Genomic DNA, 22,543 nt, shown 5'->3' on the forward strand with positions numbered 1-22,543 from the left:
TAACCTAGCAGATACTGCTGCTGGACATGAGGGAGTTTGGCTGTGAGCTGCTCTTGCAGCTTCTGTGGTGATTCTGTGTTACAGAGAAAGGGGTAAGCTGGCAGGGCTTTGAGCACTGCTCCTAAAAATTTCCTAGAGATGGGGTGCTGAAATGAACCCATGAGGGCCCGTAGCACCTAGTGCACTTCAGGACCAATCCCAAGGAAACATAGAGCTGTAACAGAGTTAGAGGTGCTCTGGAGGCTCTCCTCAGCTTCTAAATGCATCACGTGTTGCCTTGGAGGAGCTCACTTCTAGTTCTCTACATTACACCTTTTCTAATTTATCAGCATATCATTTAAATAAAAGTTTATTTTAGCTAAAAGTAGTTCGAAATAGTAATTTTTTCTCATTTATTTTTAATTTGCAGTGTTCTGGACCTTCAATGGAACCAACCATTCAAAACTCTGATATTGTCTTTTCGGAGAACCTTAGCCGCCACTTTTACTGCATTCGAAAGTACGCTCCTCTGTTGAGACCCGATCTGACATTCTGTTTGCCAGGGCTTGTCAATTCTGTCCTTTATTTTTTGTGTATTTTTCTGCTTCTAAATCGTAATTTTTCATTGTGTCTGATGGAAGTGAAAGTTACCAGCACATACAGCCCAGTGAACAATTTGACAGAATTCAGTTTGGATTTAGTCTGTTGTCGCTTTCACAGCTTTTTCCAAAAAATAGAAAAAACCTTTTTTTCTCCCCATAAATGATTCTATTGAGTGAATGTAACTTCTTCTCTAAGCAGTTTGGTCTTGAAAACCAACTATGGGTATTACTGGCCTCAGGTTGTAGTCTTAAATGTTTCATAAATGATCTAAATAACAAAAATTCAGTCCACTTTTAACACTCTGTGAAATTACACCTGAGTAAAACTGAAGAAACCAAAATTGTACACAAGAATTTTCAGCACAAGGGACTATCTTAAATGTGTGTGAATATTTTTGGAGTAGACACATGGATGCTCATGTACTCAGCCAAATAGTTTGTAATTAGAGTTCTTCTGTTTGTTTTTGTTTCTGTTTTTTCCTCTCAGAGGAGATATTGTAATTGTGAAAAGCCCAAATGACCCCAAATCAAATATCTGTAAAAGAGTAATTGGCTTGGAAGGGGATAAAGTCTGCACAAGCAACCCTTCAGATTTCCTTAAGAGTCACAGCTATGTAAGTATTAGAGTTTCTTACTATGTAAATTAATGATTACTTAAGTAGGCCTGGTAGTCCGTAAAGGATTTGCAATATTTGAGGATCATCAGAAATCATAAATTATGACATCAATAAATTATTATTCTTGTATATGTACAGTAAAATGTTGTACTTTTAGATTGTGTGTGCCAAGCTGTCTTTCTCTGCCTTTTGTGTCTGTAGGAACTGTAGACAGATAATATTTTTGCTCTGCCCTTTGCTTAGTTCTTCTTCCTTGGAAGAATACTCTGAAATTCTCTGCATAAAGTGCAGTACAGATGACAGATGCAAGTGCTTTTTCAGGCAAAATTGTTCCTGTATTTCAAACACTAAGAAGTGAACATTTGACTCTGCAATAGTTTTGCAGATTTTCCTTTCAAAATTATACTTTAGTGTATCTCTATATTGCAATGTAGCAATATTTTAATGTTCCTGAATATGGTTGGAGAAGTAGCAATTCTCCTAACTTGGCCAAAAGGTCAGGTGATGCAATGGAAAGGGAACAATAATATCAATGTTCACTTGTCCTTATGCAGATGGACTTCACAGAAGTTTGGGAAGATCTCTGACAAAATGTTTTTAGCAACTTCTTTTTAGGCTGTCATTAGAAAAATCATCAGGAATCACGATCACAGAAGAATGTAGGGTTTTTCTTGTCCGAGAGGTGTGTTTGACTGTTATCTCTGTTCAGCCATCAGATGCTCCCAGGTGTTTTGAATCTTTAGACAAAGCTGTTATTTTGCCCTTTCATATCCACTTCATCCTCAGAATAAGAAGAGTGAGCATCTGGCTAAAGTCCTGTGCTGTGAAGGTGGGGAATTTTATGGAACACTTCTTACAGGCAGCTACAGTTTGTGCAACATAAATCCTGTAAGAGTTTCTCTTCCATAAAGGCAGCCACCTTCACCAGTGAGCCTCCAGGTGCCATTGGTTCATTTGTATTAAGCAGCTGAAGTGGAGTTTGTCTTTAGTAAAAGCAAAATTCATGTCACCATTTTGTTTAGCACCAGAAAATAAGAATATGATTCATGCCCTGCTCTGGGGCTTTGAATTTGTTTCTTCCACTCCAGTGTTGAGGCAAGATATCTGGGGAACCTGCCTCTCATCTGCCCTTCTGGGCCTAATGCCAGTGCTATTGGAGCTCCTGTTCTTAGACTTTGGTCACTTGTGGGCACAAAGAAGGAACTCATTCTCTGTTACATTTTGAAGGGGAGGACAGAACATTTAGGTTTTCCACAAATCGTGTTAACCATTTAACCAAGGAAAAATCTACAAAAAACCCCAAAGAACACAAACCCACCTTTCGTACCAAGCTGAAGAAATTCTCTAGCTCTGGTGGAGCTCGTAATTGTGATGGAATATGAATTTCCCAGAGGAGACCAACCTGAGATGGAAACCTGAATTCTGTGTACACTGACAGAAGACACAAACTGAATTTCTCTGAGCATCTTGTTCCTTACTTGTCTTAGTCTTGAAAACGAAGTTTGGGAAAGATTTATACTTAACAGGATGTCAGCTTTTCTGGAAACACTTAAGTAACCAAATGAATATTCAGAAGAACAGTTTCTGCCCTAGTGCAGGATTTCTTGTCTCCAGTTTAAAGCCAAAATACGAGGAGAAAGAGTGGATGGAGAATACAGAGTCCATTTCCTGTTCTCCTAAAGGCTAATGTGTGGAAATACAGCAAAGTGACAAGCTTTTGTAATTCTTACATCATAAATTGTATCTAGGAGGAGAAATTATCTAAATGGAAATGCTCTCACTGTGTCTGATCCCTGTTTTCCTTCTACCTTTAGTGCTTGGTAAAGAGGTAGGTCTTTCCATCTGTTCATGAGACACTTCCTTTACAGAAGAGTACATTCTCAACATGGATATCTGCACTTTATGTTCATAACTGAGGCTGGATTATTCACTAAGTAAATTGTTGGGGAGGGGAAACATGATACGTGTTTATGTTTAGGCAATTGCCTAATCAGGTTCCTTATTTTAATGAATCACTGTGCTATGCACTTTTAACTCAAACACAGAATTCTTCACAGCAAATAACAGCAGCAGATGTACAGGGAACTGGCTGTTTGTGTTGTTGATACTTGCCTGAGGTGGGTTTTTGGAAAAAAGATTGTCCAAACTGAAGAAAGGCCTGGGCTATGATTGCAAATGGCCAAGAGCGCTGCCAGGAAGGTCTGTCTGCCAGGGGAAGGTACCGCTCCTTAAGTGAGCAAAGCCTAGTAAGTGTCATGAGTTTTGCACTTTATATCTGGCTACTAACTGCCTTTTTTCAAATGGGAAATCTGAGAGGTGTGTGAATGCTGTGACTCCAAAGTGTGTAAGGTCAGAGCAGTCTTTGTTTTTATTATGGTGAACTGTTCAGCTTTCCTTGAAGGCTTGTCTCCTGTTTCGGGGAGTTCCTGTCATGTTTGCAGACTTATCACAGTAAATACGAATATCAGATGCCAGCAATATTGCCAAATTAGGCAGCTCAGACCCCTGCTTCATTCTGTGCTGGTGGTTGCCAGCTAGTGGATAGGTTTTCTCAGCCAGTTCCTGGAGATGGGAGAGTAATGGCAATACAATGTACTTCATGCAGCCGAGGGTGAAATTACCTGTAAGTAGCTGCTTTAGATTTGCCCTAAAAGGAGAATCCTTAGAGTCATGTTAGTAGGAATTGTGCTTAGACTGTATTGACTGCATCATGTTAATATCGGCGTATTTTACAGATTTTAAGTTAGGTATTTTTGTGCCTAGAAGTATTGCCACACACAATCCTTATTCTGGAGCCTAAGAGAATGCTAAAATCAGATCCTACTTCCAGTGCTGGTTCATTGATGAATGTACTTCTCAGGATGCCTTTATATGTAGGTAGGAGAATGGAGAACTCTGTTTACAATTTGTTCTCTGTAAATTACACAGATGAGATACATAATTGCTGCAAACAACCAAGGAGATACCTGTAGATTAACAAAAAATCCAAACACAACAAAGCAACCTTCCAAGATATAGTGAAAAGAAACAGACAAAAAAAATCACACATAAGATGAGTAAGTTGTTCTGAAAATAGGTGTTTCAGTTGAGTAGAAATTCCATACAGCAGTGGCAGTTAAAATACTCTTGCTGCTTAACTGAAGGAATACATCATGTGATAAATTTTTTTTTGTCAGAGTGCACTAAGTGTGAAGCTGCATCAAAAAAACTGTCTTTGATGGAGCTGTTGGATTACAGGCTGATGGAACTAATGCCACATATAAAACTGAGTGGCATAAACTAAGCATGTGCTTAAATTACAATTTAAGTATATAAGAAACGTCCTTTGGACCCTTTATGGTGCATGATGCTTCATATGCTAAAGATTGGAGTTTATCTGTAGAACAATGAGGGAAATCTTATTTACATGGAAGTGTAATGAAATTCCTTTTTTGAATAAGCTGCTATAGTATTACAAGGGTTGGAAAAGGCAATTTTCCTTTTTGTTGATATCCGGTATGGAATACAAGCATTAGTCTGGCAGTATTGCAGGGCTCCTTTTTGGTTTTGTGCTAAATGTGTATTTGTAAATAGAAGCAAGTGTATTTGCTGTAATAAATGTTTAAGAATGCATAATGTATTTTTGCTGTATCAGAGGCAATGTGGTGTGGACCCAGAAGTTAAAAAGGTAAACAACTAATGTTGTATTCAGAACTAGTTTCACTTATTAAAAAATACCTTATTCATTTAACTATATGGATGTAAATAATGAGGATTAATAAGGAAATTAATCCTAGTAAAGCCCTGAAATGGTCCTTAAAAAACCCCAAAAAACCAGCTGAAAGGTTATTTTTCATATTTAGGCTTTTATTTCCTTTTTAAAAAAGTCTTAATACAGACTTATAATTCAGATTGAGTATCCTATTGCTCTATTTGAATTTGTTTTAATGCCATTTACTTTAGCTTTAATTTCTTTACGTACCATATGTTCTTGTGCTGCAGCTCGTATTTACAATCTGAAAAAGTGAGGGGTAAACCATCAGAATCAAACAGCTTGTATGTCATAAACCACCAATATGCTGAGCCTTTGGGGCACTTAAACAAAAGTAGTCCCTAATAATGTCACTTAATAGAGGCAGAGTCTGTAAATAAGGAACTGCCTTTTGCAAGTCACAGTGATAAAAAGCTGAGATACAAATCCATATCTCAGCAACACTGTGCTGGTGATCAATCACAGCTCCCACTAATGCTGCCAGCCTGGCTGATGGGGGAGTGTGTTTGCCTTGTGCTAAAGTGAGCTTCACTGCGGAGATGGCATCTCTTCATCCTGTGGGAGCTCCAGAGCTAACAGAATTCCCAAGATAATGCATCTCACTGTGTTTGCACATCACAGAAGTGGCCCTGCACAGTGCTATTAACTCTTCAACAGTTCTTGGCAAATGCAGTAAGAATATGATGTGGCTACTAAGAATAACATAATGTCAAGGCAAACACCACAGTATTGTAATCACTGCCCAGTTCTACGTGTTTTGGATACACTGTGCAAGACACTGAAAAGTGGTTTGATATTTCAGAGCACTCAGTCTCTCAGTACCATTGGATAGTCTCTTTAAAATATCCTAAGTAGCAATTAAAAATAAACCTAATTAAAACACCACTTATTTTCCCTTTGTTCTAAGTATCTTAATGTTTACACTCATGGTTTAGTACTTCACTGAGTAAGCTTCAGTAGTTGCTGACATGGAAAATGAGTAAGATATTTTCTTTGTCCTCCTTAGTTCTAAGTGTTCTAGAGGCTCAAGAGAAAGCCATGCCATATTTCTAACCAGCAGCTGTGCTAAATGTCTGGTGGGAGAGGAGAGCTAATTTGGCATATTTGTTGGTCTGCAGATGGCTCTGTATCCCAGTACAGAGAGTTCATGACTCATGCTTATCTTGAATTTTCTGAGAAGTCATTTTAAATCAAAATTCTGATTTGTCAAAACTAAATTATTCAAGGGAAAAGAAACACACAAAGAATTTTATCAGTCTAATTCCCAATATTTCCAGGGTTTCTTCTGCCCAAGTGGCTTGGTCTTTGTACCTTTGCAGTTTTGGTTTTGGTATTTCAAGAACATAGAAGTAGCATCAGAGTTCACCAGAGCTTATCCAGGTCCCTGTGGGGTCAGGGAGGGTGGCCAGACACGGGCATGGCTGCAGCAGAGCTTGGGCACGGGGACACAGCCAGAGGCTCCTGAGTGAACCCCCACGAGGTCTCCCACACCTTTCTGGAAGAGCTCTCTTCCTCACTGTGTGCCCAAGAGGAGGCAGCTGCACCCCAGCAGCTGGCCTTGGGAACAGGCTGGTGACACCAACGTGGGCTGAGCACTGCCCAGGCTCTGACTGCCCTGCTGCCCCTGCTCAGCCACTTCACCCCGGAGCGAAACCAGAAAGAAACCTCCTCCAGGATTTGAGGGAAAGGTGTTTGAAAGGCATTCATTTCTGAATTTACGGCACTAGATGTTTTTCCTCTCTGTAATATGGCCTTGGCTGTGCTGGTCAAACCAGTTTGAACCTTCAAGATTTTATGATTCTGTTATTCCTCTGCTCAAAGTTTAATAATAACTTTTAGGAAGCTGCTCAGGATGGTGAAACCAACTGCTTGGGACTCAACTAAAGCTTTTGAGCAGAACTTTAGTCTGACTGTACCAGCTGTGTAGGAGAGCTTTAGGTCACTTCTGATGGACCTGGCAGACAAGATTCCTTAACCCTGATGCTGTTATTTCTCAGCCATTGTTCTCCCAGGCCGAACTGCAGATCAGAGTACAGGTACAGGGCATGCCAGTGATGATGATGGGGTTCTGTGTTAGTTGGGGTTTGCACCCACAGGGTTTTTTGTTCTCAGACCTATACTTTTGGGTGACCCTGTTACATCATCTGTTATCTGGAGAAGAAGATCAAATCTTTTGGAATTATTGTGGTCAGAAAGGTCTCTGCAAACTGTTAAGTAATCTTTGATGGATTTGTAATCAATATTTTATTCCAAAACACTCATCTTCTGTAAATCTTAGGCTAATAAGAGTCTGGACTGATGCATCTCAGACATATTCTGAATTTTTGTTCAGGAGTTCCTAAATGTAGCTAGGAGATTTGGGTCTGAAAGTTTTGGCCTATGAACAGGTTAGTTTTAACTTGAACTGATAATAGTTTTAGAAAAGGAAAGATGACTAATAATTTAAATTTAGGGTTGTAGCTAGAGGTTTTTGAAATCAGATATATAGCTTTTCCAGCCAATTGAGATCTGTGTATTTAACAATATGATCTAGATCTCAGCATTAAATATATATATCAGTAAACAACACATGCAAGTGTTTGAATTATTTAACACAGTTGAAAACTTTTGGAACACGTAAAAAGTGATACTGAGAGAAATGAGGTATTTTTCTCATTTGACTGGCATAAACATCTCTGATGTGAAAACTTCTCCCATCAAGCTGTGAGTGCCGTGATCAAACCTTTTAAGGTCCGAGTAGTTAAGCTCAGAACAGCAGCAGTTACTCCTACATTACCCAAAGTTTAGAAGGAGCAGCTATGGTTAAACCCCAAACATTGAAATAACCAACAAATGCTTTGACAGGTCACTCTAACAGCTTACCCAGATTTTTGTTACAGAACAACACCCAACTGGTGTGCTGGCACGGTAGAGAAAAATGTCTCAGAAATTCAAGTCTAAGTTAATATTCCTTAGTTCCCTTGTGGTGTGCGAGTTAACACTGGAGGTTATGTGATTTTAATATTGGTTAATATTTAATTTCAAAACTTAGACAAGTCTTCATATCTTACCTTTTTATAAATCTTCTATTAAAATTACAAATGTCTCACTACAGAGAATGAATTCATAATATAAATATGTAATCACAACGAATTTGATTTCTGTATAAAATACATTAGTGCTTCATTGTCATTCTCACTAATAACAATCTGGACCAGCATCATGATGTCTTTTTTTTAATATGTGCTTTTAAACAAACTGGGTCAAGTACATTATGTCTTATTCATAAGCAGCTTAAACTGTTCAGCAAGTAGAGGGAAAATGCTAAACTCTTTGGAAGTACCTATAAATTTAAGGTAAATTCATTGTTATATTCTTTTAAGAAGTATTAAATTCCAGGTAGTTCAACATTTTAAGCATACACAGAAGATGCTGATTTAACATCTGCTATAATGTTTAAGTTCCAATGTGGTTCCTACCATTTCATAGCTTTTTCAGCACAAAAAAGTAAATATAAATGCTTACCCTGATTTTGAGAACATTGAGCTAATTAATGTGGTTGGGTTTTATACAGATGGCTGCCTTAATATGAACAACATTTATGATAAACCTACAGGAACAGTGCCTGGAGCAACTGGATCATTAAAAAAAGTATTTGTTAAGCATTATTTCGGTCTTGGTTCTGAATTAATAAATAAAGGATTAAGGAGTAGCTATGAGACTTTAAGTATAGAGTGATAAAACAAACTCCTGCATTTCTATGGTGTGTATTTTATCCTAACTAGATGCAATTTACTTAAATAAGGCAATTTAATCAGTATTTAGTAAATTTGTCATTTGATATTGTAGAATCTTTCATCATATTTCACTTTAATCAAGAAAGGTAACACCTGTGGTTTATTCACAAAAGCTTCTTTTGTTAAATGAACACCCGCAGGCCATGAAGCAATTACATTTGTTGCTTGTACCAAAGTAGGAGGCACTTAAATAGACCTTAGTAGGGATAGATGAGAACTTGCAGACTTTATTCTTTTGTCCAGCACTGAGATTAGTTCTTATCATAGCTCAAGAAGGAAGCCTCTGAACTGAAAAGAAAAGATGGGAATGATTTAAAGTTCTTCTTAAGTCTGAAACTTTGATATTGCTGAAGGTGACGTGAATACCTGTGACCTTACAAAAGTTCAAACATCTACTCCCAGCTGATTGTATGTGCTGATGTTTTTTGAGATTGCAAGACATTCATGTTTTTAAGTCCCCTAAAATCACGAACAAAAGCTCCCTCCAAACAAAAAACCCAAACCACAGAAGCCTGTTTACATTTAGTTGGGTTTGGGGGTATTTTTGAGGCAGATAATTTAGTCTGTTAGTTTTATTTACAATATATTAGTTTTCAAATATGTCAGTTAATGCAGTGCAGGGTTCATATCTCTTGGGTTTGAAGACAGTGAGAGTAATCAAAAAAGTTTGGCATCTTGTAAAGAGACCAAAACAATGTAACTATTTGGTAATACCCCCCCTTTAAGTAAATTAATGTTTTATGCTAGTGAGTATGCATCAAATACCTGCCCTGTACTTCAGTTTTGCCACTTTAACTGCACCATGGAGTAGATTCCAACAGCTCTGCAAATTCTGCCAATTTGTTGCAGTGAAAGATGCTTATTTGGGGTGAAAGAGAATGAACTACTGTGTCAAACTCAGTTGTTCCCAAGGGTAGTCTTGTTCTTCTGGTCTGTCTGCTCCTGTGCTAGAGCCTGGGAAGGGAGCAGGGGAAGAGTCATGTGTCTGATGGGTGTCTTTTATTCTCACACATTTAAGCTGCACTGCGGATAACCAGTTCCGCCTGAGAACTGCCATTCCTTGGAAATAAATCCTCAGATAATCTGCAGAGAACAGAGGCACAGGGGCTGCTGAGGCAGGGGGAGTCATCTGCAGACAGTCAGAGGCAGCGTTTCACAGCAACCTGCACTGCTGGGAATTGCTGGTTCTGCAGGAGTCCCACTCGTTCTGTGAAAATTCAGCTGTTGGGCGTGTGAGACTTTCCCATCTTAGTTCTGGCCTCTGTGTAGGGGAGAGCAGAAATGCTGCCCAGCCCAAGGTAATGCTTTTAACCCTCATCAGTGTGGGTTTGTAGTCCCTGTCTCTCTGTGTGTAGTCGTGGGAACTGTGATTTCAGTTGTACTTCTTGGATACAGGTAGCTTTGTCTAAGGTCCATTGCCTGCAGATACCAAAATGCAACTCTGTGAGTTGTCACACAAGTGGCTTTCCCTTGGGTTCCTGCCTAGGGTTTTTTGGCAGCAGCAGCCTATTGCTGTGTAATTAATAGATTCTTACTAAAAATACAGGTTTTCAACAGTTAATTTTTTTTCTTTGGTGAATATTATTCCCAGCTACTGTGCTTGCAGAGTTTGCAGTGTTTCAGACTGGGTCCTGGCTATGCAAAGGCTGGTACTCCAAGTGAACTTTATTCTGTGTGAGTAATCCCACTGAGATCAGTGATGTGGTGTAGACATGGCTTGGTGCATGAAGCCTTGAAGGATTCTTTATTTCAAAGGGGTTTATACTACTTTTGTTAATTTTTTTTTTTTTAAATCAATGATTATGGCCTGTCACTGGTATTTGCTTTTCCATTTTCCTGTAATTCTGGTGAATTATATTGCTTGTCTTAATTTTAGGTTGTAGTGAAGTGCCTAGATGATGGACAGACACCCTACAAAGGTATTTAAGTGCATTATCCCTAGATGAATCACACATTGTGACAGTACTCTTAATGACAAATTCAGAGGTGTAGGGCCCTGTCATACCTTCCAGGGAGAACTGCAAAAATGACATTAAGTGGTGAATTTCAGGATATAGGAAGACACTTTACTGCAAATGTTCTACCTGGAATGCAAACTGTGAACGTCTTGTCTAGACAAATAATTATTCCTAGTATTGGAAGGAGTTTTATGCCAATGCAGGCAAAAGCAATTTATTTTATTTTTCATAATTTTGGAGCCTGGTAGAAAGATGGGAAGTGTTCTAGAAATTTTTTGGATATACTTGAGTTATGAGTGGTTCTTTATTTTACACAGTGAAAGATGAGCATCACATTCTGCCTGTGAATTGGGAGAAGTGAGAAAGCACAGGAACCAGAACAGCACAAGGGGAGCTGGCAGGGAAACAGGAGCACTTTGCAAGAAGTGATGCTTTTACAGTAACAAGAAATGTTAACGTGGGTTTGCTTTCTATATTTAAGGAAAAAAAATCTTCCCTTCATAGTAATTCCTGCTTGTCCTGTTTGTGTATCTGCTGAGGGAGTCTGTCACAGTGACAGCAGTTTGGTGTCTGACTCATCATACCAGTAGATGCTGGACAGGGGAGTTTGCACCAGAAAGATCAGGACGCTGCCTTGTATGGTAATCTCCACCTGAGAAACAAACTCGTGTGAGTTTGGACACAGGGACTGCTTTAGGTGGGTACACTGAACTAAATGAACATGAATATCCAACTACCCTGCTGGACATCCTAAACAGGCCACGGAATCTTTGAGGAAAACAGCAGTGACAGCACATGCTAAAACAGCTATGAAAACCACAAGATGCATATTCTACACACAGGTTGTTTGACTCCAGTAGAAGTGTTTTAAAATGTATCAGTTTGTTTTTTGTTTGCAAAGCTGCTTGGGTAGGAGGAGGGCCAAAGTCATCTAGCTGGAACCAGCTGGCCCTCCCAGAGGAAGCCCTTCCATGCATGTGCCAGGAATCTGATCAGCCTACCAAACAACAAAGGTGACAGACAAGCTGAATAGGGAATTCCTGTCTGGAAGGACTGAGAGAACAAGCAGTAGGGGAGCTTGACTGAACTGGTGGATCAGTTTAAAGCAAAGGAGGTGGCATTCCTTTATACAGGAGCCTGTGGAAGGAGGTGCTACCAGTGGGTTTCAAAAGGGCTTAGACATTGCTGGTCACAGCTGCATGTGTGGATTCTAAAATGCTGAGGACAGGGTTTGTGCCCTCTGACACACCTACAGCACCTTTCCTGGGTGCCACAGAAATACAGGGGGTGGTTGGGAGGGATGGCCAGGCTGGTTCTGCCACTGTCAAAGGCGACCTGTTGTTTCTCAGTCCACAGCTGACACGTTTGCCACGGCTCAGCAAAGGGGCTCTGGGAGCACTGTGCCAGCCTCGGATCCCGGTCTGGCAACGGGCACGTGGGGGCATGGCTACGCAAGAGCCTCAAAGACTAATTAAAGACAAGGCTCCCAGGGAGCGTTACCTGGCCAGATACCTACAAGTACCAATTGCACTCCACCTGCAATTTCCTCAAATGGGGGACCTGGCTTTGTTCTTAATGGTTTACAACCAGCCTTTACAGTGGTATTTCACTTTGTTTAATCTGTTACCCATGAACTCTGTCTTATGTAGACCTTTGTGTTTAGAGCCTGCATGGCTCAATTCTAAAACATTCGTGCTACTTGTACTTTGAGTTTCATTTAAAATAGTTTAGTTAGTTAGTTACTTTCCATATCTTTTTCTCTGAATTGTGGTCGTAGTAATGTTTCAAGTACATACTTGGTTTTGGAAAAATGTTAGTTTAAAGTTCATATTAAATATTCTCTAGATTGAGAATATGTTGCTTCATTTAAATTGTCAGCCTGGTTTAAAGTTTTAGAAACAAAAGCCAATTAGAAGTATTAAATATTTTATTTGGTAACTTGAAAGAGGTTATTTGTATTGGAAATGTTTTTAAGAAAACTTAACAAAATAGTATTGTATATTCCAAGCAGAAATCTTAGTTTCAGACTTGTAGGAGGAACTTTTTCACATACGAAAGCTTCATACTCTCATTTAGGTAACTATTACTATTTCTCATTTTGTCATTGAGTCAGCCAGTGAATGCCATGAATCTGTGGTATGTAATATAGTTAATGCATAATATATATGGGCAATGAAAGGTCTTTGTCATATAGTATAAGGTCACCATCATTAATTTTCAAATTATAAAAAGGGATTTGCTGTTTTGTGATCATCATTACTGCAATATAATGTGTTGTGGATTCTGCCTGCACATAGAATGAACTGTGATCTTAATTAGAACTTTGACAAGCCTACTCCGATAAAATGATGAGATTATTCGTAATTGATGTCACAATCAATTACCAGTTAGTTCATCATGAATCTACTAACAGGTCTAGCCTTGGTGCTGGCCCCAGGATGTTGATGAGTGTGTGGCTGCCCTGTTCATGCTGTTACTGCGACAGGAGGGCAGATTTTCAGTCAACATCCTAATGACCTCTTTTGAAGTCTATTAAATTAATGACCCTGTCACATTGCTCTAACCTCTTACATCTTCATTTTGGATTTTTTGTTGCAAACCATTGGTTTTTGAGCACATGGTAGAACAGATACTTTGGAGCACTCCTCATCCCTCTAAATCTGGCAGTGGATCTCACTAGATTCAATAAAATTTAGTTCATTACACAGTCATGAAATACAGAGCACAGAAATCAGGAAACACACTGTAAGGCAAACTGTGCTTAACACCATTCTGTTCTGGTTTCTTTTTACATTTCAATCTTGCTCAATCATAGGTGCCTAAAGGACATGTTTGGTTAGAAGGTGATAATCTCAGGAATTCTACGGATTCCAGGTGCTACGGGCCTGTTCCTTACGGACTGATAAGAGGACGCATTTGTCTTAAGGTATATATATTTATAGTATCTAAAAATAGTTGCATTAGTACACTTTTAATGCTTGGATGTTAGGTATTGAAACTTGCCTCCCCAGCTGTCTGGCCAAAGCAAATGTAAAGGAAAGCATGAACACTCCAGCCACCTGCTGTAAAAGGATAAATCAACAATGACAGGGTTTTTGGAGGGAGGACTTAGGAGCACCACTGAGCAGTCACTGCTATAAAAATTGGATAAATTATTTTGCAAGCAAATCCAAACATGATAAAAACACAAATGTGCACACATACACCCTACTGCACAGATGTACATTCCATCTTTACTTCGATTCTTGCCTCTCTGCAAAATGGTATTTCAGTGTTGGAGCTCTGTGGCCTGAGTAACAAAATGGAGGAAAAGATTCTCTTTCCAGGACTTGCCCACATACTTCGGACACACAGACTGGCCTTGCTGCTTTTTAAACTAAAAAATAATGCTTTGAATAAATATTGTATAAACCATCATGGTTCCTTATCCTTCTGCTTCAACAGTTCTACAACTTTATTTCACACAAAATTATTTTTTCATATTATCTGCATTACTAATTTACTCTTTTACCAAAAAGAAGAAATGTAACACAATTTCCTCTCCATAGAAAGTTTAATCTAAGAAACAGGGGAGTGGGTTTTACAGACTTATGCACCAGATTTTAGAAAGCTGGATTTAAAGCTGTGCATTCAGAACAATAAAGGTTTTCTCCATATACTTCAACACATCCACAAACCATAATTTAGCACACCTGTATTACACACACAGGAAAGATTAGATCTTTCCAGTTTAACAAAGCCTTATATCCTTAATTTACAGTATTTATGAACACAATTTGGGACTTTCAAGAAAAACCCCTTGCAGCTATTGAGCACAATCAGTAATTGCTTACTAAACCTCAGACAACACGTTCCCCCCAGCCCTACCAGCAAGTTTTGGGTGACCTCTGTTCTTCCTGGCTCACATTTGCCCTGAGTCCTTCCCTGGTGTTTACTCAGGGCTCTGCCCCTTCTCCTGCTGTTTGCCTTTACCCTGGACACCAGAGGGGAAAATGCTGATTCCCAATAGTGCTATTTTTATGACCCAAGTTTTAGCTTGGATTATTGACTGCTAAGAGACAAAGGATGCTAATCTGCTGACACTCTTCTAATGAGAATGTGGTAGTAATAATGCAACTGAAAAAAACATTTCTCCAAACTGATGCACAGATAAAGAAAAGCTGCTGTTTACTACTTTAAGGGGACTGCTAGCAAATACTGGATATATCAAGAACCTGTGTGTGTGGAGAGCCATAATTAGTCACAGTATCTCTCCACAGCAATACATTTTGTGTCCAGCTTGTCTAGCTTCCAACAAGGAAGGTGTTTGAGAGACCTTAACGACAGGACTGAACCCTAAGTAAACTCTGTAAAATGAGTGGAACTCACAGATAATTCATGTTGAAGTACTACTTTAGGACTCCAGAGCATTGTCTGTTACAAAAGATATTATGCAATCACTTGATACTTAATCAAAATAATTTAACCAAATTTTACAGCAGTTGTTAAATGATGGTGGCATGGAGTAGTGATTATTCCAGTTTTCATGAGATTTAAGTATATGGTGCCTAAAAAAAGCAAAAATGAATTTGTTATTCAAACGAGTGTTTCTAGTTGGGTTCTTTATGGTAAGTCACATGAGCATACAGTGATCTTGCTCCTGTGTGTTGCCACTGCACATTGCAGTGGAAGGCAGCACATACAGACTGCATGGGGGTGGCTGATCACTGACCACTGGCCAGGAAGCCTCTGTGTGCTTTTAATGCAGCCTGCTGCAGCTTTGGCTTCTCTTTCATCAAACAGTTTTTACCGCCTTCAGAATGGAAGCTTTTGTGGCTTTATCTTACACTGGATTTTGGAGAAGCAGATGTAACAGTGCCTTTCAGTGCTAAGTTACGTTTTTAGGAGTGGATACAAAAACCCCCAAATCTAATTTGGAAATCACGGATTTCAAAAGAAGAGAGTGAGCTTAGCCAACCTAGCTGGCTGAATTTGTTCAGCCAACCTACTCTTGGCAAAACATGACTGTTTATCTGAAGTGCACCAGTTTTTAACCCTTACAGAAACGTCAACACATGATTCTGTCTGCTCCTCTTCCTCCCTGCCACCGTATGTACTGCCACTCCCAACATGAGGTCATTCCGTAAAGGGCTGCTGAAATCAAAGCAGCTGCAATTCAGTAAAAGCACTGGGAATCATTCCCACTTTGACAGAACACATGCTTCATCCTGTCTTAGGTAGGATGTCCTGTGCATCCCCTGGATTTAGGCTCCATGTCAAAACTAGACCTGTGGTGTATCTTCCAAAGAGCTAGTTAGCCCCATTTATCCCCCGTCCATCAGATCAGATCTATCGATGCAGGCCAAAGCAAAGAGGGCAAAGAGCTGCTAATTGGAAGAGCCAGTCTGAATGAGCAAGTCACAGTCAACTTCTGTCATGACTTTAAAGGACTTGGGAATTACGACAGAGTGGCATGTCTTTGTTTCACAGAGGAGGGCTTTCCCATCTCTTCCCAGCCTTGTTTCTCAGGTTCTCCCTGCAAGCAGACTAGATAAAACATCATTTTCATTCTAACTCTACCAATAAGATTACTGTGACAAATTTCAAACTACACTGTCAAAGCAGCATTTAAAGCTAATTTGATTACTTTCACTGAAAGAAAGTCAAGTTGCAATAGGTGTGATTTGAGTTGCCTGAAATGAGATTTGTGCTGGAGTGAATGGACTAAGAAACGTCCTTCTCCAGGCCTTTACTGAGATCAGCTTAGATTTGTTATATGGGATATTTTTCTTTCCCTTTACTTCTGTTTGCCCTCAAGGCAAAACAAAGACTTGACACCCAGCCTGCAGCCAGCACAGGCCCTCTGGACAGTCTTGAATTCTGCAGCTTTGCTGCTAACCAAGATCACAAATACCCTTCTGTTGTTGGCTTGTGTCTCTGTATATTTGTGTGGAACTTAAAATAGCTCACTGGCTGATGGGTGCAGACATTACCTCGGTGGTTTTGTGTATCAGCAACTGTTCCTCGTGCTCCTCCGTAACTGCACATGCCAGAACCACAAGTATTTTCTAAGATCTTGCACAAGAGTGCTCTGAGGCTTTTTCTGATCTGCAGAACTTGAGGTCCTGAGCATGACTCATCCTTGTGCTCATAGGGCACAGTGCTGCAAGGGGCCTGACAGGAGCCTGGAGCAGTGCACAGCCCCAGTCAGGAGAGAGCTGCTGCTGCCTCCTGCTATGCCCATCCTGAACTGCCTCTGCCTCTTCTGTTATGGCCTTCAGTGCTGGGGACAAATCACAGGGCTAAAAATAACTGAATATTTGCCTCTGTCTCCACTTTTAAATGAGACAATTACTCTTTCACTCCACACAGAAAGCTCCTTCTGTGTTGTGGCTGTTCCATGAACTCAGAGTTGCTGTACCTTGGCAGTTACTGTATAGTTTAAGAGACCAAATTCTAATGAAAAATACGCGAGATAAACAAAATACTGACAGAGGCTTTAGGAACAAGGTAGTGCCTCACCTTTCTCTGTCTAGGCTGCTTCCTCTTGGGTAGGGGCTGTGAAATTTTTATGGGATTAGAGCCACAGAAGGCATTGATTCTTCAGCATCATCTTTCCCTTCTTCCTGCTGAGTCCCTTGTGCCATCTTTGAAAGAACATCTTGCCAAGAGACACAGACATTGAAGGGAGACAAAGGACAATGAGTAAATGAATGTCCTTGCTTCCCTGTTAGTTTTTTTTGCATCCAAGACCATCCTACATGTAATTAGTGACTGTCCAGAGCAAAGTACTCCTGGGAGCATTCAGTACATGAACAGCTATACAGTTAATTTCTGGAGAGAAGATTTTTTTATTGGTCAGCATCATTCTCTGACACCTGTACTTGGTGATGAGCTGTGCTCTTTTGTAAATAACTGTCCCCTTCTCAGAGGAGCCCCTTGGTCCAGAGCCCGGATGGTGGCAGGCAGTCCACCCCTTCATTCCTGTTTGTATAAGTTGACCTGTAGCCTATAGATCTTTTTTCCCAAGGTTTGGTATTTGCAGCTCAAAGGCCCATCCTGAAAATACCGATGTACACCTCACCACGGGGAGGTCCATGTGTGTGGTACTCTTTTTCTCCTAGATGGACCAAAAAACGTATACCTTGTCTTTAAAGTCATGAAGAGCTGTACAAGCTAGAAAACACTGAATTTGAAAGACACTCTTTAGGAACATATTTATTTCCAAGGCTGAAAAAGGTAATGGAATTCGTGAGGCTCTCCATAGCAAAGCATGCGCTGTATAAATTCTAAAGTTCACACTGTGGAATGATTCCCTGTGATATACAGAATTTATCACTCCCAGTAAGAAAAGCACATCAGTGAGCAAAGTTCTTTACCCTGCCAACCAAAGAGATAAAAAATTACGCTGTTTATGAAACGATTACAGTAACAAATGAAAATACTGAACTTTGAGTTGTGATTAAAATCTCTTGTAACTGTGTTTTATTTTACAGATATGGCCTCTGAATGACTTTGGATTTCTACGTGCAAGCCCCAATGGCCATAGATTTCTTGATGATTAAAAGACTTAAGTTACTATTGACAGTTTTCACAGTATTTTCTACTAAAATCAATGGAACTATTTTTGCTTAGAATAAACACAAATATTACTTGACAAAGATGTCTCTTTCTGAGATTACACCTAACTTCAGAGTGGGAATCATACACTGCTGTCACCAACAAAAATGATGTGCCTCTTGCTCTGCTTCCTCTGGTGAGCCACACTAAGTGCTTGGATTTATGGGAAAGTTTTGGGGTTCTGTTACAAGCCAAGGTTAGCACTGACTGTTAAGAAGGATGGAAAAGGCACAGTGCACTTACTGCATTGTCACACAGCCAGAGCCATCCTGGCTCTCCCTACATCAGCAGGTGGTGCCAGGGCTGGAACTGAACATGGCACCAGTGGGGTTCCAGATCTGCTGGTCACTCCCAGAAGTGCTGGGTGTTTCCCTGTAACTGCCCAGTAGGGTCAGAGCACAGCTTCCTCATTAGCTTTCCTCTCAGGAACGATGACTCCATTTGTTCGATGCTGGAGAGCCTCAGCTCAATGTACTCCTGCTCCAGGCTGCCCAGGTGATGTCAGTCACTGTCACAGGGCACAGCCACCAGCCCCACTCCTCAGCACTGGGACACCCAGCCTCTTCCAGCTGCCAGGCTCTGCCTCCTCCTTCTAGGTTCCAGTCTCTTAGAGGATTTAATGAACTTAAATATTTATCTTATAAACAGAAAATGTTCCTGTTTCCCACTACTGAACCTTGTTCTTCATTATCTTCAAAGCATTCTCACATCTCTGCCTCCTGATTGAATTTTGTCATCTGAGCTGTTAAAAGGGTTTAACCTAAGAGGAAAGGCCCAAGGTAGAGCTGCTTCAGACTGAAATTGAAAGAAGCCTACTCTGTTGTTTGCTGGGAAAGAAACATTGTTTAGATCAGGAGATACATTCCAGTTGTACAGAACTCGGTGTTCTGGGTTGGAGGTGTTTAATAATGAGCTCTTCAGCTGCAGAAGGAAAATCCAAGCCTCATGTCTGCAGAGCTGTGTGAGCAAAGGGGCACTTTTCATTTTTAAGCCTGAATGAACTTGTTCTTGTAGTGCCCCCTTTAACATGTATTTCATTAGTAGGTGCTATCACTTGTTTGTCCACTCTTTTGAAAAGTTTGTAACACTTAATGTGCTTCATTGAAACAGTCATTGCAAGATCTCGATAACAAGTGAACATGTGTCACAACAAACCAAAGATACATCTTTGGTTTCACTCTTGAAGACACTGTAATTCCCACCACATCGACAGGAGAGAGTGTAGAGTTGTTCATCTGCCAAAAAAGAAAACAAAACTGCCTTTAGTGCTGGAGAAGAATCAAGAATTTATTTTGAATTTTGTTCACAAAGGTGCTCTTAGTAACAAATAACCTCTCACTGCTGGGTTGTAAATATCAGTATCTGTGCTACCATTTGTAGCTCAAAAATAATCTCAAAATGTTTCAGTGACTGAGGTATTCTTACACCAAACAACCAGGGCCAGTGGAGTCTCTTCAAAGAACCCCCCCAGTAATAACAAGGTGCACATCTGTGAAATGGATGAAAAAGCTAACTGGTGTTAGTCATACATGTGACAGATCAAGGATGGTTCCAAAACGGGCTGCTAACCCAGGAACCAAAACAGAACAAAGGAAAGAAGGATTTTTCCCCTCACAACTTAAAAAAAAACAAAAGTAAAAAAATAAAAATAAAACCAGCCATTTATTCCAAAAGCAATTAAACAAGAAAAGCCAGAGCAATAGAAAAGAGGGAAGTAACAGTGCCAGATGCAAAAAGAAACACGCGGATTCTACCGTCACAGGAAGAGCGAGGAGATGCACAAGAGCTACAGGAAGAATCTGTTACTCTCACTTATACAAGAGGAGAGCTGGGTGAAGAGTGGTCCTGCAAGTGGGGGCGCGGGGGAAGCAAGGTAGACAGAATGGAAAACAAATGTGACAGGAGGTTAAATTCTAATCCAGGTAATCTCAGAGAGCAAAACAGCTTTGTCTCAGGAAATACAGAAAAAACCAGCACTTAAAGTAACACAACAATGGTGTAAGATGCAGAAAAAACCCAGAAACCATTTACAATGAAAGGCATTAGGAATCAACAGCAAGGCACTCATACCTTCATTCCAGGACATATCCTCAAGATAAATCTGTGCATGAAGTGGCCATTCTTTTGTCAGGTTATCTTCTATAAAGCAAACATGACAGATGTTCAGTCTTTTCTGATAAATTATTAGTTTTATATACCTAGCAGTCAATCTGGTCCCTCCTAGAGAGTCCTACCTGACCACTCTAGCAGTTAAAAATGTAGTTCTCTAAAATTTTAGTTTCCATGTATCTGCATAAGGTGGAAAATGTCCTCCTGTAGCCAGGAGAAATAAATAGTGACAATGTATTACTGAATTAAGACCCTGAAACCAGCACTTTTGCACATCCCACTTCTGTGAAATTAGGGGCAAACTTCTGTTTTGATGCACTTCTCAAAACCTGGCTGGAACTCCACGAGCTGAAATGGTGAATGCCTGCTAACCTGTACTTTTCACAGATTTGTGGAACAGCTGAGGTCCAAAGGGACCTCTCAAGATCCCCTATCAAAGCCTCCTGCACAGGCAGGGCAGCTGGAGCAAGCTGACCAGGATGGGCCACGTCCAGGCAGATTTTAAATATCTCCACAAATGGAGACTTCTCAGTATGTCTTAGGCAACCCATTCTTCCCTAGAAAGGAGAAGCCAAACAACCACCTTCCAATAAGCACCAAGTGAATGTCGTGTGTGAGAACACCACTGAGACTCCTGAAAAAAAATAAATGCAAAACACTCGTAGGGGAAGATGAATCCAAATGCTCTTTTATGATAAAGAGTCTCTGAGCAGAGAAAGACAAGTTCTGGCCTGTACCTGAGAGATCTGCTGCCATTTGATCCCCCAGATTCTTCCAACATTTGGGTACAGCATGAAATGAAAAACGTACAACACAACTGACAGCATCAAATGCAAAGTGTGCACTACATATTGGTGTTTTTTCCATTTATCAGCACACTCATATCTGATGTACAACGTTCACACCAAGTTCTTTAGCTTAATAATGTACTCAGGAGCTTAGTGCCTATGTACAGTTTAAGTGAAGATGTTATTGAGGAGGGAGGTGTTCCTCCTCTTGGAGCAGTGAATTTTTAAGCCTGTTTATAGTTTAGTAGCTTTTGAGAGCATGGAGGGTTTTCTGCAGCTTTCTTTGAAAAGCTGGCAGTGAAATAATGTCTTATTCCAGAGCTGCTTATTGAGCACTTGCTGGAAAGTTAGAGGCCCAGATTATGTTGTTTTAATTCCCAAGAGATTGCCCTACTTACTCACTACATTCTAAACAGTTCCCAGCTTCTTCTATGTAACTTGTAACTTCCATGTAACTTCTTTGCTCTGGCCTGAAAAGTAGAACTGAGGGACTTTGCAGCCCCCTCTCCAGCAGCAGCCCAGAAAAACTGCCCCTCTCCAGCCTTTGTCTGATCAGACAATGGAGTATTTCCTTCTTTATCACCAAAACCCAACCATCAAGTATTAAATCCCAATCTTTCTTTTGCACCTCACTGTTCTATTTTCAACTGAAATGTACATGATATATGCCTGGTAATGAGCCTCATCTAAATTAGTTCTAATGAAAGCAATTAAATCAGACACATTGGAAATAATGACAGGATCAGTACAGCCTCTTTGATGTTACCTTTGCTGAACACCTATTTGGTAATGAAAAGGTCAGAATGAAAAGAAAATTAACCTTCTCAGACCCAGTACTTTATTACTGTCAAAAGAAAGGGAAAAAATCAGGAGTGTAATGATGAAAGAAAACTGGAAGATACACCAATTTTCCTTACACTGATCAGAACATTAGTTAACTGTGTGAGGTGTCAAAATACAAAAATACGAAAGGACCAGATGGCTTATCTCATCCCAAATAACACCAATGTTACTGGGAGTTTGCTTGGTACAAGCTACAAAACGTGAGGACTGGAATGGTGAATGTCCTGAAAACACCCACAAAACCAGCCAGACGCCTTTCCCCAGCAGGCCTTGCTTGAAGCAGAATCCTCCTTTTCTTTGAGGAAGAAAACAATAAACAGAGATCAAAATCAAGTTTGTCTACCCATCTGGCTCACCACCGCGATCAAATAAGACAGTACCATAACTATGAGAACAGTATGAAAATGGCAAATGCTTCCTATTTCACATATTTTTATATATTTTATACATATTATTTTTAATACTGGGAAGAAAAATTCACAATTTTCACAAAGGGAAAGGGTCTCATGTTGTAGAATGAA

General features: G+C 40.0%; 2 protein-coding genes across 6 annotated transcripts in view; one reads left to right on the top strand and one right to left on the bottom strand.

The window, feature by feature from the left end:
- Positions 1 to 18,323, top strand: part of IMMP1L (inner mitochondrial membrane peptidase subunit 1) — a 32,580-nt gene extending 14,257 nt beyond the window's left edge. For both annotated transcript variants that reach the window (XM_048307990.1, XM_048307991.1), the window contains 4 exons: positions 410 to 498; positions 1,069 to 1,195; positions 13,499 to 13,609; positions 18,159 to 18,323. In XM_048307990.1, coding sequence (XP_048163947.1) covers positions 410 to 498; positions 1,069 to 1,195; positions 13,499 to 13,609; positions 18,159 to 18,227 — 396 coding nt within the window. In that variant the 3' untranslated portion in view covers positions 18,228 to 18,323. The remainder of the gene's footprint in view (positions 1 to 409; positions 499 to 1,068; positions 1,196 to 13,498; positions 13,610 to 18,158) is intronic.
- DNAJC24 (DnaJ heat shock protein family (Hsp40) member C24) overlaps positions 17,854 to 22,543 on the bottom strand; it is a 37,018-nt gene continuing 32,328 nt past the window's right edge. For 3 of the 4 annotated variants that reach the window (XR_007204451.1, XR_007204453.1, XR_007204452.1), the window contains exons 5-6: positions 20,353 to 20,421; positions 19,504 to 19,517 (exon numbers count right to left, since the gene is read on the bottom strand). Coding sequence is in view for 1 of the 4 variants with exons in the window: in XM_048307992.1 (XP_048163949.1) it covers positions 19,393 to 19,517; positions 20,353 to 20,421 (194 nt within the window). In the remaining 3 variants the exon portion in view is untranslated. Of the gene's footprint in view, positions 19,518 to 20,352; positions 20,422 to 22,543 lie in introns of all 4 variants that reach the window. The other variant, XM_048307992.1, reaches the window with a different exon arrangement.

The sequence above is a fragment of the Corvus hawaiiensis genome, chromosome 6 (assembly GCF_020740725.1).
Source record: "Corvus hawaiiensis isolate bCorHaw1 chromosome 6, bCorHaw1.pri.cur, whole genome shotgun sequence".
Taxonomy (NCBI): Eukaryota; Metazoa; Chordata; class Aves; order Passeriformes; family Corvidae; genus Corvus; species Corvus hawaiiensis.